At 38.9% G+C, this 17,853-nt stretch overlaps 1 protein-coding gene across 1 annotated transcript in view; it reads left to right on the top strand.

Annotated features, from left to right (window-relative positions):
• BAZ1A (bromodomain adjacent to zinc finger domain 1A) overlaps positions 1-5,076 on the top strand; it is an 87,045-nt gene extending 81,969 nt beyond the window's left edge. The window contains exons 25-27 of the mRNA XM_052659643.1: positions 2,386-2,528; positions 3,807-3,894; positions 4,284-5,076. Of these exons, the coding sequence (XP_052515603.1) occupies positions 2,386-2,528; positions 3,807-3,894; positions 4,284-4,480 (428 nt within the window). The 3' untranslated portion in view covers positions 4,481-5,076. The remainder of the gene's footprint in view (positions 1-2,385; positions 2,529-3,806; positions 3,895-4,283) is intronic.
• Positions 5,077-17,853: the final 12,777 nt, after the last annotated feature.

Genomic DNA, 17,853 nt, shown 5'->3' with positions numbered 1-17,853 from the left:
AGGGTAAAGGTACAGCAGGTTGCAACATAGTAGAAATGTAACATAAAGGTCAGCTCTCTTGCGAAAGTCACCAGCTAAATTTATATTCTTGGCTAAAATTAACAGTTGTTTTATTGTTTTCACACTAGGGCTAAACTCGTATCTTCTAAATTCCTGACAATAGTTTTTATTGTACAGCCTCAGCACATTAAGAGCAAGAACACAGCAGGCAAGCATTGATCCAGTAACAACTTTATAGAATAATATTTTTTATGTTTTCTAATAGGGCTTGCTCACCCCCCCAAAGGGCCCTGTGCCTATTAGGGCCTTTTGTGTGTTCAAGTTCTTTATGCTGTTTATGATTAAGGTGTTGTGAACAGTCATGTGCATTAGTATCAAGGGCATAAACACATTTGTCAAGCAAACTAAAATGCTAGCAAAAGGGGTTCAGATTGAAATACTCTTCTCATCCCGGATAATCTTATAGGATGCCACTGTCCGGGGGACATATTGATTAAAGTTTTAAGTTGATTTTGTTCTGAAAGAGATTGGGGAAGGCCTTCTGCCTGTGTCACAGAAATTAGGGAGCAGTCTAGTATAGCAAGCATCAGAAAGATAGATATCATCTTTAAGGTGAATGCCGGGGCAGCTTTTTGAAATCCCTGGAGTCCTGATCTGCCTTGCTTGTCAGGTCTTTTCCTCATGACCTTGTCATGGGTGGGATCTCGGGTGCTGGCTCCCGGCACTTGAACAACCTCAGTATATCACATTATAACACATTTAATTCTCATCCACCTTTGCTTCCTTCAAAACACACATACTCAACATCACCTAGACAAGCTCCAACTGGTAATTTGGTAAGGTTCCCACCTGATATACTGAATTTGGGGGCAAGGCAGAGTTGGGAACATTAATATTGTTAGGGAGTAATTACCAGCTATCTTTTTTATTTTGATAATTTTTAAAATATATATAATATATAAATTGTTTACATACTATATAGGGCTGTGTTGTTTTTATCATATTTATTATATGATAAATTACTTGTCATATTTATCTATGTAATCTCTTTACCCATTTAAATGCTATATCCTCTTTTTTCTTTATCAGTGGTAATAAAACCTTGATATTTCAAAAAGAAGTTACACATAAAAAAATGCTACTAGTCATTGACATAAACACACTACTATTTGTAAAATAGATAGCTAATGGGAAGCAACTTTATAGCACAAGGAGCTCAGCTCTTTGCTCTATGACAACCTGAAGGGGTGGGATGGGGGAGGCAGGGCAGGTGTGAGGAAGGCTCAAGAGGGAAGGGTTATATGGATACTTATAGATGATACACACTGTTGTACAGCAACAACACAGCATTGTAAAGCAGTTATCCTCCAATTAAAATTTTAATGCTAATTACTGTTCTTTGAAGAATTTTAGGTAGCATGTACTGCATAAACACATGACAGGATTAATTCATTGGTGAAAGAATACAACAATGCAGTCATCAGGTTGTCAGGTTTGGTGGGTTGTAGATATGAGGTAACTTTGTACCAAGATGTAATTGAGCTTTTCCTGTCCTCTTAGGTGTTTTGCTCTTCCACAATCCTGAACCCCAAGCTATTTGGAAAATAATACACCTGAAGCATTTTTATTAAAAAAAAAAAAAACTGCTGGAAAAAAATGTTTTTAACCTATTTGTAACATGGTTCTAAGGACAAATAAACAGGGAAATGTGTGGATTTACATTTAAGCAGGGAATTTAAACACCTAGATTTATCTATGGACTATACTACCCTTTCCTACTAATTCATACACCTTAGATCTCATTATATACATTTTATGAAAAAGCATTTTGCTTTAAGAAAATTCTCCATATGAAGTTAGATTTATAAGAACAATCTTTTATTTCATCATTGAGAAATATTTTCTGTTATGCAAGGTAATTTATAAAGAGGCCAGGTTTCTAGATTTAAAGAGGTTATTTTCTTAAGGATATATTTCAAGAAATACCAGACAATTGCTTACTTTCATCTTACTGTAGTTGAAAACATATTTTTAGGACAACCCAAAAACTTTGTGTTCTAGAATTACCTTTTGTATTACACTCTTTATACACCAATCTATTCCCAATGAGTGTTTATTTCCATTTGAAATTTTTAAGATCAAAAGAAAATAATGAACACTTGGTCCAGATTTGCCTGTCTCTCAGAATATATGTTAGTTTAACATCAGTGTGTAGAGTGTTGATTTTCTGTTTGAATGTAGTTTGTATTTATATGCCTTATTTAACTTATTGTTAAATATTGTTAGGGAGTGATTACCAGCTATCTTTTTTATTCTGAGAATTGTTTGTATTGACCAAATACTTCATTTTATCATCACCTAAAGTTAATATAATTATTTGTTCAGAATCATCCCCTATGACACTTAATCGAAGGAGTTCAGGTCGACAGGGAGGAGTTCATGAACTGTCTGCTTTTGAACAACTTGTTGTGGAATTGGTACGGCATGATGACAGCTGGCCTTTTTTGAAACTCGTTTCTAAAATTCAGGTAATAATACTGGACTGTATAAAATATATTTGTATATATTATCTGATTCAGTCTGCATGGCAACTTGAGGTGGTCAAAATGCTTATTTAGTCACTGTCTACTTAGAAAACAAAGCAAAACTTGGACAGTTGGTTCCTATATTGAAGAAAATGAAGTTAGCGTAGTCTCCTCAGTCCCTTCTAGTCCTGTGACTGATTCTTATAAACGATGACAGTGTGTTGCAGTAACCTCGCTGTTTTTATTCTGTGTAATGAATATGAATAGAGTTGATTCAACTAAGTACCATTTTTGGTACTTCTCTTATGTAAAATAGTGTTTCTTAAATGTTAGCGTACACCAGAAGGCTTGTTAAAACACAGCTGACTGGGCCCCACCGCAGAGTCCTTGAGTCCCTAGGTCTGGGATGATGCCCAAATGATGCTGATAGTGCTGGTCCAGGAACCCCATTTTGAGAAACATTGATATAAAAGGTACTCTTAACAGAGATGGCATAACCTAACTAAGGAGTTTGAGATGGTGGTGTGGTTATTTATATATGTATGGCAGAATATGATGTGCCATAGCAGAGACAGGACAGTGTTAAGAGTACTGTACTGGAAGTTATACTGGTCTTGCAGAAGTAGAAAAGAGAGGATAGATTTGAGCATTTCAGAGGGAGGAAATAGCAGGAATTAGAAAGTTTTTTTACGGAAGAAAAATGGAATTTCAACGGTGACAAATGGAATAAGGACATCTTAGGGAGAGAGGGCAAGTTAAAGACCTAGAAATGAGAATACGGGAATGATAGATATAGTTTGAATGGAGCAGAGGGTGTATTAGAGGGGCTCAGACACAACTGGATTGTAAAGGGCCTCATTTGTCAATATCAAGGTTTCTGAATGAAAAAGTGACATCATCAGATTTCTGTTTTGAGACTTACAGAGCCAAAATGTGAAGGGTTAATTGAAATAGCATCTTACAAAAATTAGCTCTCAGTTGGACTGCAACTTGTTTTTCCTGAGTAGTTTTTCATGCCAAATTTTGTTATACATGTTTTACTCTTCATTACAAATGTAGTCATGCTCATTAAAGAAGTTTTTTATAGATACATATATGTATATATATGGAGAGAGACTTTTACAGTATCAAATAATCTTTTACAACATTATAATGACTAAAATGTATTATGTAATTTTAATGGAATAATAGTATTCAGAGGTTAATATTCAGTTGCATATATTTGACTACTTATCTTCAATAAATTATCTATAGGAGAGATATATTTGAATTATTTTACAGGTCCCAGACTATTATGACATCATCAAAAAGCCCATTGCCTTAAATATAATTCGTGAAAAAGTGAACAAGTGTGAATATAAATTAGCATGTGAGTAATTTATGTTTTTCTCTGATAATTATTTTTAAGGAAGTAGAGGCTGTTTTTCTTTCAATGATGCATATTAATGTAATTGTGTAGATGGCATCCCAAGAAATCCCTAAAATGCATATACATGCATATATGGAAATGAAAGATGGATGGGGATTAGATAAGTTAAAGATATTTTATAGAATCTGATCTTAATAGATGTTCTATACAGTTATATAAAATACATCTAATTAAATATTAAGCTTCAGTTCTTCCACCTTGTTTCAGTTTTCGATTTCTAAAAAAAAAGTGGACTTACATTTTCTTAATGAGATTTCCAGATATGATACCAACAAAGATTATATTTATAATTGACTTTCATCTCATCTCATTTGGTTTTTTCATTCTAGCTGAGTTTATTGATGATATTGAATTAATGTTTTCGAACTGCTTTGAGTACAACCCTCGTAACACAAGTGAAGCAAAAGCTGGAACTAGGCTTCAAGCATTTTTTCATATTCAGGCTCAAAAACTTGGACTCCATGTCACATCTGGGAATGTGGATCAAGTTAGCACACCGCCGGCTGCAAAAAAGTCACGAATCTAATTTTGTCCTTCTAAAGGATATGAAGAAATCAAATTGTTCATGAAAATGGAACATTAAATCATGCTCTAAAGCAGACATCTATGTATAAAGCAATAACAACTGATTGACCACATTGAAGTGTGGCCTGCACTATATTCTCAACTTTAATATTAAGCACTCAGGAGAATGTAGGAAAGATTTCCTTTGCTACAGTTTTGTTCAGTATCTAATAAGTTTGATAGATGTATTAGATACAGTACTGGTTTACAGAGGTTTTTGTACATTTTGAGATCATTCATGTGTCCCAATATCTCAGAAAATATTTTTCCACGTATGATTTATTTTGTCATTGACCTTTTTTTAGAAGTGTGGTATTAAGGGAGATTTATCTACACAGAAAAATCTTCCATTATAGCACAGTTTAAGGAAAAGTATATACATCTAAGAATTGTTTAATGAGCACATTCTTTCAACACTACACATGAATGAATCCAATTTTATATCCTTGAAGTGCTGTACCAATGCTGGCTGGAGGTATTGAGTCTGAGTTTATTAACTAGATATTTATTTAGCATTCAAAGTAATTTGTGAATTTGTTTTGTATTTATAAAATTTGTACCTGGAAAATGTTCTTTAATTTTTTAAACATTTAATTGTGTTTTTGTTTTATTTCTCTAACTTCCTTAATGATCAGTCAATAAAGGTAACACCCTCCCTTTTCCTTGACAGTTCTTTCAGTTTTACACAACTGTATTATAAGTTTCTATGTACAACTTTTTAAGTGTACAAATAAAATGATACATTTTTTTTTCAAGTATTCTGAGTTGCTGGGATTTTTTACAAATCAGAATTGGGCTCCTACATGTGATAAATACAGGCCATAGGAACCAATATTTTATTGTACCCAAGTCTCAAGCTGTGAATTGAGTCTTTTCTGCCCAAACCCTTTAGGAGTAAGATACCTCCTGTCAGAACAGTAACATTCTATCCCAGGGATTCTTATTAAAAAGAAAAAAGAAAGTTTGGAATATACCCACCTGTGTTAAGAAACACAATTCTGAAAATTTTTTTTAAATAAATGCTATTTCCTTTTCAGACAATAACCAGTCTGTTCCAGCCATAGGAAAAAACTGGCCTTATTCACACCCACACCAGCAACGACAAAATAGGGAGCCTAGACCTCACCTTCATAAGGATAAAATGAAATACCAACCCCCCCCCCACTGGTGTAGGGCCACAGATGACCAAGTCCAGAGATCCTGGACTTTCATCCCCATCAGCCAGGAATGAATGGTCCCTCTATCCCTGTGCAGTGTCAGTGGAGACCAGGTGTGGGGCCAGGACTCACCCAGCAATAACGAGAAGCACCCAATTTCTGGTGGCAACACAGGCTGAGTGGATAACCTTGACTTAATGCTTGCATCTGGCAGTCACAAGGTTCAGCCCCAGCTTCTGTCAGTGGGGTCAGGGAAGGCCAGCTACTGATAGACGGTTTAAATAGCATCTGGAGTCTCATAATGCAAAAAATGTCCATGATTCAATTAAAATTATACCAAGAGCTAGAAAGAGCTCAAATTGAAGGGAGAAAAAAGATGCCAACTTCCGGGAGCCAGCACGAGAGATCCCACTCATGACAAGGTCATGCAGAAGAGACCAGACGAGCAAGGTGGATCAGGACTTGAGGGACCCCCGGACCTGCTCGAGCATCTACCCACAAACCAGAATCTGTCTGTCTTACTATTTTATGCCTTTCACCAACTCCTCTGACATTAACAGGGGCTATCCCCGACCACCTTTCTCTGGAACAAGTCCACTTAGGGCTTTAGTTAATAAGTCTCCTGGGCATGATAGGAGTGTTTCAATTCAAACCCCTCTGATGGCCTAACTTGCCTGACAGGTTTATCCGGACTCTTACAACTATGATTGTTCACAGCCTCCCAACCATGAGAGGCACGGGAAGCTTAAAACATTCTAAAAATATAGAGCCTTTCGAGGAGTTAAAAATTATTAGAATAGTATTGGTGAAGGATTTCATTGTGGAGCCAGTGCTTGCTGCCAAGCTTTCATATCTTTTATTTGTTGTGTACCTGGGAGTGCATTAATTAATACAGTTGATATATAGAAAAATAAGCAGTAGCCTTGGTATTAACATTAGACCTTGAGTTAATAAATTCTCTCTTTTGTTGTAACCCACAGTACCTTTGATCTATGAAGAATGTAACTTTATTTAGTACTTTCTGAGAGTGGCGCCAGACTTTAGATAAAAAATGACTTTTAGAGAAAATAAGTTTTCTGGTTGACTAGGAAAAGGAGTACGTCAAGGCTGTATATTGTCACCCTGCTTATTTAACTTCTATGCAGAGTACATCATGAGAAACGCTGGACTGGAAGAAACACAAGTTGGAATCAAGATTGCCGGGAGAAATATCAATAACCTCAGATATGCAGATGACACCACCCTTATGGCAGAAAGTGAAGAGGAACTAAAAAGCCTCTTGATGAAACTGAAAGAGGAGAGTGAAAAAGTGGGCTTAAAGCTCAACATTCAGAAAACGAAGATCATGGCATCTGGTCCCATCACTTCATGGGAAATAGATGTGGAAACAGTGGAAACAGTGTCAGACTTTATTTTTTTGGGCTCCAAAATCACAACAGATGGTGACTGCAGCCATGAAATTAAAAGACGCTTGCTTACTCCTTGGAAGAAAAGTTATGACCAACCTAGATAGCATATTCAAAAGCAGAGACTACTTCGCCGACTAAGCTCAATCTAGTCAAGGCTATGGTTTTTCCAGTGGTCATGTATGGATGTGAGAGTTGGACTGTGAAGAAGGCTGAGCGCCGAAGAATTGATGCTTTTGAACTGTGGTGTTGGAGAAGACTCTTGAGAGTTCCTTGGACTGCAAAGAGATCCAACCAGTCCATTCTGAAGGAGATCAGCCCTGGGATTTCTTTGGAAGGAATGATGCTAAAGCTGAAGCTCCAGTACTTTGGCCACCTCATGCGAAGAGTTGACTCATTGGAAAAGACTGATGCTGGGAGGGATTGGGGGCAGGAGGAGAAGGGGACGACAGAGGATGAGATGGCTGGATGGCATCACTGACTCAATGGACGTGAGTGTGAGTGAACTCCAGGAGTTGGTGATGGACAGGGAGGCCTGGTGTGCTGCGATTCATGGGGTCGCAAAGAGTCGGACACGGCTGAGTGACTGAACTGAACTGAACTGAACCTTTATCAGAAGAAAAGGGTCATAAAATGTTAGCAGGCCTCCTGGCCAGAAGATGATATAAATCACATAAGACCTTTGTGTATGGAAAGGTATGCAGAAAGAAAGCCTGGTCTCGATAAGAGTCAGGACTGCTGACCCTTCATGATTCTGCATCTTCCATTATTGTCTATATACAACTCAGGGTATAAAAGCTCCCTTTGAAAAAAAGTTGCAGGCCTCGCTCACCAAAGCTTGGTCTCCCCGTGTCATTCTTTCTCTCTCTCTTTCTTTCTCTCTCCCTCTCTTTTTCAGGCTGATCCCTTGGAGCGCAGAGGCTCTCTGAGATCACTTTCCTGCCCGGGCTTCTAAGACCCTCTCGAGAAGGTGGTCTGTGCCTTCGCCCCATCGAGAGGGCGCCTGAGGCCTTCATGAACAGAGCAAGCCCCGTGCAGGGGCTTTATTGGCTTTCTGGGAAAACCAAGGAATATCAACCTCTTCCTCTCAACATTCTTTCTTTCTCTCTTTCTCTCTCTCCCAACTGCTGCCGTGGATATAGAATATCGAGAACTTGTGTTCATTGTTGGTGGGAATGCAAAATGGTTCAGTCGCTTTGGAAGAAAGTTTGGCAGTTTCTTACAAAATGTATCAACGTAACAACTACACTCCTTGTTATTTACACGAAGAAGTTGAAAACTTAAAACATATCCACATGAAGATCTATATACTAATGTTTATAAGCAGTTTTGTTCATAATTACAAAACCGGCATGCAATCAAGATATCCTTCAGTAGGTGAATGAATAAACTGTGGTACAAATAGACAATGAAATATCATTCAACACTAAAAAGAAATGAGCTATCAAACCATCAAAAGACATGGAAGAACCTTAAATGCATAATCACTAAGTAAAAAGAGCCAATCTGAAAAGGCTCCATACTATATGATTCCAACTATATGACATTCTGGGAAAGCCAAACCTATTGAGCTAGTAAAAGGATCAGTGGTCACCAGAGATTAGGGAGGAGAGTGGGATGAATAGGTGGAGCTCAGGAGGTTTAGGAGACAGAGAAACTACTCCATATGATACTATAATGGTGCACATGGGCTTCCCTGGTGGTTCAAAGGTAAAGAATCCGTGTGCCAATGCAGGATACACAAGTTCAATCCCTGGTCCAGGAAGATCCCCTGGAGAAGGAAATGGCATCCTACTCCAGTAATCTTGCCTGGGAAATCCCATGGACAGAGAAGCCTGACCAGCCACAGTCCATGGAGTCACAAAAAAGCCGGACATGACCTAGCGAGTAAACAGCAACAACATATCTTTATATTAATATTTCTCCAAATCCATAGAATGTACACCAAGAGTGAACCCTAATATAAACTATGGACTTTGGGTGATATTAACATGTCATTGTAGGTTCATCAGTTGTAACAAATCACAACTCTGATGGGGTATGTTGATAATCTGGGAGACTATGTATGTGAGGGTAGGGGTATATTGGGAATCTGAAGCTTCCACTCAATTTTGCTATGAATGGGACAATTTTTAGGACAGGAAAGTAATCTATATGATACTATAATGATGGCTACATGTCATTATAGATTTGTTAAAACCCATACAACACAAAAAGTGAGTCCTAATATAAACCATGGGCTTTAGTTAATAATAGTGTGTCAGTGGTGACATATCAATTGTAACAAATGTACCACACTAAATGGAAGAGACTAATACAGGTAACCAGGATTAGGAGCTATATGAGAATGCTGTACTTCCTGCTCTATTTTTCTATAAAGCTCCAAGTGTTCAAATAGTCTATTAATTTTAAAAAGAGAGTGGCAAAATGGATTAAAAAATATGATCTATCTATATGCTGATTTCTATAAGAAATCACTTCAAATTTAACTATATAGGTAGCTTAGAAGTTAAAAGGATGGGAAAGATATAGCATGCAAACATTGACAAAAGAAAACCAGGAGTGGCTATTTAAAAAAAAAATTTACTTACTTATTTGGCTGCACTGGGTCTTAGCTGGGGCATATGGGATCTTCGTAGCAGTATGTGGAATCTATGGCATTTGAACTCTTAACTCTTAGTTGCAGCATGTGGGGTCTAGTTTCCTGACCAGGGATCAAACCAAGGCCCCCCTGTGTTGAGAGCGCCGAGTCTTAGCCACTGCATCACCAGAGAAGTCGCAACCCTGTGTCATTTAAGCAAGTTTAAGCTCTTTTTTTCTTAAAGAATTTTCAGTATAAATTAATAAATGGGAGTTTCCTGGTGGTCCAATGGTTAAGACTCCATGCTCCCAATGCAGGGAGCCTGGGTTCAATTCCTGTTTGGGGAACTAGATCCTGCATGAGGCAACTAAGACCCAGCACAGCCAAATAAATAAAAATAAATGGATCACTTTCTCATTGTTTCAAATTCTACCCCACTCCTGAACTTTATTCAATATTCCATCTCTTATTCGTCTATATTCATCCCAAGCCTGAAAGTTTCCATTTGAAGGGTTAAAAGAAGCAATATGATGGAGTGATTCAGTCTTCTACAACATGCGGTAGCAGAAGACTAACTTTCCAAGTTCTCAGATGCTGATCTAGGCTATAGAATCAGATGATGAGAACTATGCCAGTGACATAAGCTCATCAGTGAATTACTTCTGTCTGTCTCTGGGCAAAATGGAAGCTTCAGAGATAGACGAGTTTTTGATGTTTTCTATCTCATTTTATAATGGTGCTTATTTTTGGTTGTTGAAAGTTAAGAATTGGTAGAAATGAGAATGTCTCCTAAGTCTCAAGTATCTATTCTTACTTGAAAGGATAGAGAAGCAGATGACAACCAATGTACCTCTTTGAACACTTGTATCTGCTGCAAGGACTATCACTAAATTCTCTGCTTTGCCATTAGAGTTGGTAATGGGTTGGTTAAGACTTTTTGCACAAAGAGTTGGGCCAGTAAAGTACCAAACACATAGGGGATACTCAATAAAATAGCATGACCTCTAAATCTGCAGGAAAGGAAGCCAGGTTTCCTTTGTGCTGGGTTGTATTACAAGAGCATATTTAACTTTATTCTGAGATTTCCTGGATCTCAGTAAGGCTGGGCAATCACATTTTATTTCAGAGGAAGAAAAAAATTGTTTTCAAGCCATATGCTTCTTCCTTACTACTCTTCCTCCATTTCAACTCAGAGCTTTTTCTCTCGAAAGTCTAAACTAACAATGTCAGAATCTACACTATATTGTACTTAATTTACCAAATGTTTTGATACTTTAAACATCTCTTAGGGCAAACAAAGATAAAGGGCCCACTAGTCCAGACTATTTCTTAACAATTTCTTGGAGTAAATAAGCAAACTACAAATCAAAAGAACTTCTGGAAATCCATCCCATGTAATATAAAGCAAGCAGTCTGTAACTAAAGCAGCTTATGAGTTGATGAACTCTGTCTGAACAGCTTGGCTACATCTGGTAGAATTAGAGAAAGTGTGTTGAGGGTTCACATGGGTTAGAAATCTGAGCAGATCAGTGACCCTGAGCTTGAACTCTTTGCTAGTAGATTCAAAAACATCTCCCATTCACCCCACCCCAAATGTAACAGGAGCTCTTCGTCTCTCTCACTGTATGTGTTACTTTGAAGGTAGGAATTTGGGGGGAAAATATTGAAGAGTGAACTTCTGAGGTGAAGGCTTTAGCAAAATTATCTTATACAGATCAATAGGCATTCATTACATTTTTTAAAATATTCTGACATCACTGAAAATGCATAAATGGTCAAAAAGAAACCAAGGATTTAAAAGTATTTTAATAATTTCAGATGTTTCCTTTGGTTATTCCTATTTCATAGGGATTTCTCAAATTTGTGTCCAAAAGCATGTTTCTACATGGCCAAGGCAAGTTGTCCCATTAATTTGGAAAGGGCTTTCCAAAGACAGAGAAATGTCATAGGACCCAGCCAGCCACACAAGCACTCCTCGTGATCACGTGTGGGGAGCCCAATAAAAGCCCATTCTCTGATGCTTTTCCCATTTTTCTATGATGCTCCTTCAGAGTTATCTGGGATTAAAGGTCTAAATGGAAAAACAAACTTTAACATTATTTGAAGAATGTATAGGAAAATATTTTTATATCAAGATTAGAAAGGACTTTCTCTTCTCTCTCTCTCTTGCCTAAATAATAACAAAAGAAGGAACTGGCTAAAATCATTGAGATTAATTTGGGCTGAAATAGTTCCCAATTAGGAACATATCCTTTGATACTGAATAAAACCCATCTGTGAAAGTGGTGATCGCCACCTTGGGGAAAGGGTTCAAAGACTGGAATCTTAGTTCAAGTAATCATACACGAGGACTATTAGGATAGATTTGGTTCCATAAAACAAAAAACAGTCCAGGCCAAGTAACAGCAGCTTGAATAAGACAAATTTCTCTATCAAAATGACTCAACAGTTAAATAAAGCTGGAAGACCAGACGGGGAAGCACTCATGCCCTGTGAGGAAGAAAGACTTCTTTCGTGGCAAAGATTCAGCCAATGAAAAGCCATAGATCCTTTGTTTAATATAGCCTGCCTACTTCCCTCCATATAAAAAGCATGGGGGGCGGGAGGGGGGCAGGGGTGTGGTCGGAGGTTGGAGTTCCCTGGTGGTCAGGACACTGTGCACTGCGCTTTCACTGTTGTGGCCCAAGTTCAATCCTTTAGCTAGGGAACTCAGACCCCACAAGCTGCTTGACACAGCCGAACTAACTAAATAAATAAAAAGCACTCTCCTTTCCTTGCCCTGAGAGGAACTGCATGTGGCTAGCGCCGTGGCTGGCCTTCCCAGGTGGTGCTGGGAAAAAAACCTGTCTGCCAATGCAGGAGACATAAGAGACACAGGTTTGATCCATGGGTCTGGAAGATCCCCTGGAGGAGGGCATGGCAGCCCACTCCAGTAGTCTTGCCTAGAGAATCCCATGGACAGAGAATCCTGGCAGACTACAGTCCACGGAGTCACAGAGAGTCGGACACAAGTGAAGCGACTTAGCACACACACGGCAGCACCACAGTAGCAGATCCTGAACTGCAATTCTTTGCTGATCCTAAGTAAACCCATCTTTGCTGGAGAAATATCAATTTGTTTTAGGCCAACAAATATGAGTTCCAAGGAGGACTGTCCAGGACTACCGTGGTGGCTCCACAGTCATCAGAGACGCTGCTCCCTCATCTTTCTGCTCCATCATCCTAGCATCTGGCTTTCATTCTCAAGGTCATCTCATGGTTCAGGAGAGCTGGTAGTCCTCTATGAAATCTGTGCCACAAGCCAAAAGAAGGAAGGGCAGAGAGAATACACCTTCCAGGTGACTCAGCTGATCACATGGCCACATCTCAAAATTCAGTCTGTTAGCTGGGGGACCTAACTCCAAATAAAATGGAGATTGATGCTCTTTTGTTTACTAAAGTAGAAGGGAGCCAGTGGACACTGGTAGCACCAGGAATCTCTATTACAATCGTCGAACCCATTTGAAAGGATACAAATTTCAAGCACTTATAAAGGAGGCAGATTTCCTGGCATGAACCATGTTTAGATTTCTATTCCATTCTTTACAACCTCAAGTGAACCCAGAGTCATCAGAGTACTGGGTCCTGCCCCTCTCCACCTTTCTGTTGACAGTTTGTGGAAGGAGAAACAATTTTAAGTCAATAAAAGAAGCTCACTTCTGCTTGGTTTCTTGATTGGTCTCTAACCTTGGGGCAAACCTTTCTCTTAGGGAGGAAAACACTGGCGTTCTTAATTAGAGCTAAATCTAAAGACATTTTTGTAATTAAACAAGTAATTGAAAGCAAAATCACTTACGTAAAATGTCTAAATTTTTTAAAATATCACTTCAGTAGAAAACATCAAAGCCTCCAGCTCACTCTCCCCATTTCAAACCTTTTAATAATTGCCTGTAGTATTTAGAATAAAACTCCAAAATCCTTCATAGTAGAGGCTCCCAAATCTCTGTTTACAGTGCCCTTGGTATAGTAAAGATTTCTTCACAGCACTGGTGGGCCAGAAGAAATATCTAACAGTTCTGTTTATTAAGTAGCTACATCCAAACAATATTTATGTCTTAGCAGCTTTGCACCAGCTGGACACTGCATAAGTTCTCAAATCTTGGAATCATGTTGGACACAATCACCCTCATTTCTGGCTCCACACTGATTTTCTCGACGGACTTGCTCTTTATCACACCAACTGCGGAGAACCTCTCAGATGGAACTGTAGAGGTATCTGAAATTAAAGTGTAAAACCGAATGATTTAGTAGTTCCCTTTGTGTCCGACAGATGGCGCTATGTTTCCCATAAAATTTAAAGCATCTGCGGTGCCCCTGAGAGTTTGGCACACGGTTTATGGGTCCATTCACTGGCCCTGACCACTTCTTCAGCTTCATCCTGTACTTCTCTTCTTCTCCGGAGCACTTTAGTACCACTGGCGTTCCCCCTCGCCCCCGCCCCCGGCCAAGGTTAAGCCCTGGAGAAGGAAATGGCAACCCACTCCGGTATTCTTGCCTGGGGAAACCCGTGGAAAGAAAAGGGTGGCAAGGAGGAGGACATGACTGAGCGACTGAGCACGCAAAAGTCAGGCTCCTTCCTTGCTCAGTCTTTTTTTCATGCTGTGGTTTTGTTTACGGGACTCTTCAACCAGAGAAACCTTCCTCAGTTTCTCTAATCTGTTAATATATCAGGGTCCCTGGATACTTTCTCACCAGACTACAAGATCCATGAAGGCAAGGGACTGTGTCTATTTTGGTCATCTTATACACAGCGCCTAGCACATTTCCTGGCACATAGTAGAGACTCAATACTTTAAAAAAAAGAAAGAAAGAAAAGAAAAGAAACTACATTCCTACTGACGTGCTTATTAAGGAATCGATTTTCAGACACACAAGTAACTAGTTGTGAAATACAAGGGAAATTCCTCTCTTATAGTCAGTTAAATTCATCAGCAAGTAATTAGAAATCTAAAAATTGACAGCATTTTACAATGTGATTGCCAGCATACCTGTAACAGCATTTAAAAGGCAAATTTGAGGAAAAGAATAATCTTTCAACAAATGGTTCTGAGACAACTGTATATCCACATGCAAAAGAATGAAGTTGGACCCCCTACTTCCACATACTAAAAAAGAAATCTCAAAATTAATCAAAGACCTATTCCTGAAGCTAGAACTATGAAACTCTTTAAAAAAAAAAATAGAAGTCTACAAACCTATTAGGTTTCTTATAACACCCAATGTATATGGCATTTTTCTTTTGGGGCATAATTAAAATGTTCTAATATTAGATTGTGGTGATGGTTAAACAACTGTGAATACACTAATAAACACTGAATGTTAGTGCACTTTAAAGCGGTGAATTTTATGGTATCTAAATAATATGTCAACATAGCTGTTATTATAACAAGCAAAACACTGCTGAAAAATCTTTATTACCTCCCTGATCTCCTGCAGAATACATTTCTGACTGTGGACTTGTATACAAGGTTCACAAGAGCTAGTACTTCCTACCATTCTATCTTCATTCTCTACCAAGGGCACAGGCTCCAGCCGTAGCTAACAACTTGGGGTTTCTTGTGCTTTATATGGGTGCTACTGAGCACCCATACGTTTGTACGTTCGGTTCCCTCTGCTTTGAAGGTCCTGTCTCTATCTGCCTAGTCAACTTCCACTGGTCCCTTCAGACCCAACTTGATTGAAACTGAGCTGATGGTCCTCTTCTGTGTTTCCAAAGCATCTTGTATGTACCCCATTGGAGCATGCATTGGATTGTTCCATATACTAGCTTTCTTGAAGAACCTATTTTCTTCAAAGCAGGAATTTTGTTATTCTTACCTTTGTATTCTTTACCCTGGCAGAAATTCTCAGTAAATGATGTAAGGGAATGAATGAATAAATGAAATGAACAGACTCTTCTCATTCTTAATTTGGTTTTTGATCTCTTGCCTACTTTTATTCATATCAGTTAACATACAGTGTAGGTATATTGCATTTTTTCTGTATTACATTTCTGTATGATTCTCTAGAATATAAAAATCCACAACTTTTATAATAAAGTAATCTAAATAAAGGCTCTGCGCCTTAAATAAATTATAAGCCAGTTTCTTTTCTCAGATGCTGTTTTTGTATGGTTTGTATAATTTAGATAACCAGTTGCTACTTATTATCATGAATTCAATCAGTATTAGAAATAACTGATAGGTGGATCTGATAAATGTGCTTGTGAGTAAATAAATGGAAACTAGCATTTATAAATTTAGAGTTTGAGACCATTTTAAACTACATTTCACTACTTAGTGCATTTCACTGCTGCTACCCTGTACCTCATCATCTCTTTCCTGGACAGATGCTAAGTTCTTTTAGTGTGAGGGCATTTTCCCAAATTAGAAAGAACTGAAGATGAGACATGGAAGACCCAAAATGAATTTTGTGGATGAGGGAGTGAGTCACAGAGATCAGACTCCAACACACATTTCCCACTATGTTTATTTTCTAGTTCTAAGTTCAAATTTGGATTTAGAAAAATGAATGATTTGCCTCCTGACTGGTCTTTTAGCTCAGGCGTGGGTTATGAAGATGTCAGATGAAGCAGGCATGTGGGTGGAAAGGTACATTTGGAAGTGATGAGCATCTTTACGTTTACCTTTGTCTTTGTCAGGAAGTGGCTGTGGGAGCTGAATATGATGTGTCTTGACAGGGAGTGGGGCTCGAACAGAATGTATCTACGTCATCCTCTGGATGCATCCCTTCAGTTAAGACTTGATGGGATGGGGAGGGATGTGGGAGAAGGTTTTAGGATGGGGAACACATGTACACCCACGGCTGATTCATGTCAATGTATGGCAAAAACCACTACAATATTGTAATTAGCCTCCAGTTAAAATAAATAAATCTTTTTTAAAAAAAAAAAAGACTTGAAAAACGATTCTGAGCTTTTACATGCCACAGGAACCATATTGTCTGCTTCGTGGGAGAATATGCATTAAGGGGTATTCACTTCTCCAATCTTCTAAGAAATCTTCAGCAAACAAACTTTAGCTGAGCCTTACAAATCAATAACAGTGAGGTTTGGGATTGCTTCATGACTGCTGCCTGTGTGTTGGAAATGTCACGCTCTCCCTTTCACTCTGTACTGGGGGTAATAGCCCCAGGGTTCCTTTTTCTGTACTGGAAGGAGCTTTACATACACTATTTCACTTGATCCTCACCACAACCTTGAGAGGGAGGTTGTAACATAATCCCCATTTCACACGTGAGGAAACAGCTGTGGAGCAGTTAAGTAAATGGCCCAGGGTTACACCACTGCCGTGTCAGAGCCAAGATTCCTTTCAGATCCATCCTCTTTGAGGTTACCCTCATGTAGTTCCTATGATTTTCTGCAGCTGTCACCCATGTGTGATCCCGCAAATGGAACATTTGAGTTTTGGTGGCACTAGTGGTAAAGACCCCGCCTGCCAATACAGAGACATACGAGATGTGGGTTCAATCCCTGGGTCGGGAAGATCCCCTGGAGAAGGAAGGGCATGGCAACCCATTCCAGTATTCTTGCCTGGGGAATCCCAGCAACAGAAGAGCCATGGGGTAGCAAAGAGTTGGACACCATTGAAACAACTTAGCCTGCATGCACACAGTATTGTTTAGGGTCCTTCTGTCCTACCTGTTAATCTTTTCTTTGGGCTTGAGATGGCTAAAGAGAACAGATGTGGCATGGTAGGCAGAATAACGGCCTCCCAAAGATGTCCCTGTCCTGTGAATATGTTACCCTACATAGGCTTTGTGGATGTGATTCAGTAAATGATTTTTGAGATGAGAGATTATCCTAAATTATCCAGTGGATCCAAAGTAATCACAGTGGTTCTTAGTGGTGTAAGAGGAAGCAGGAGAGAGCGAATCAGGGATGCGATGACAGAAGCAGAGGTGCGAGTGATGGTACTGCTTTCTGGGGGCCACAAACCAAGGAATGTGGGCAGCCTCCAGAAACTAGAAAAGGCAAGGACACAGATTTTTCTCCTACAGCCTCAAAAGCAACGAAGTGCTGCTTTTAGTCCCATGAGTCATTTCTCACTTCTGCCTCTCAGAACTATAAGAAAATGTGGTAGCATGTTAGGCAGCCACAGGAAACTGACACACGTGATGTCTGACACTCAGATCCCTCCACCACATAGGGGCC

This window comes from Budorcas taxicolor, chromosome 21 (genome assembly GCF_023091745.1).
Source record: "Budorcas taxicolor isolate Tak-1 chromosome 21, Takin1.1, whole genome shotgun sequence".
Taxonomy (NCBI): Eukaryota; Metazoa; Chordata; class Mammalia; order Artiodactyla; family Bovidae; genus Budorcas; species Budorcas taxicolor.
The sequence above is the reverse complement of the archived record's forward strand: the minus strand, read 5'-3'. Positions and strand labels throughout refer to the sequence as shown.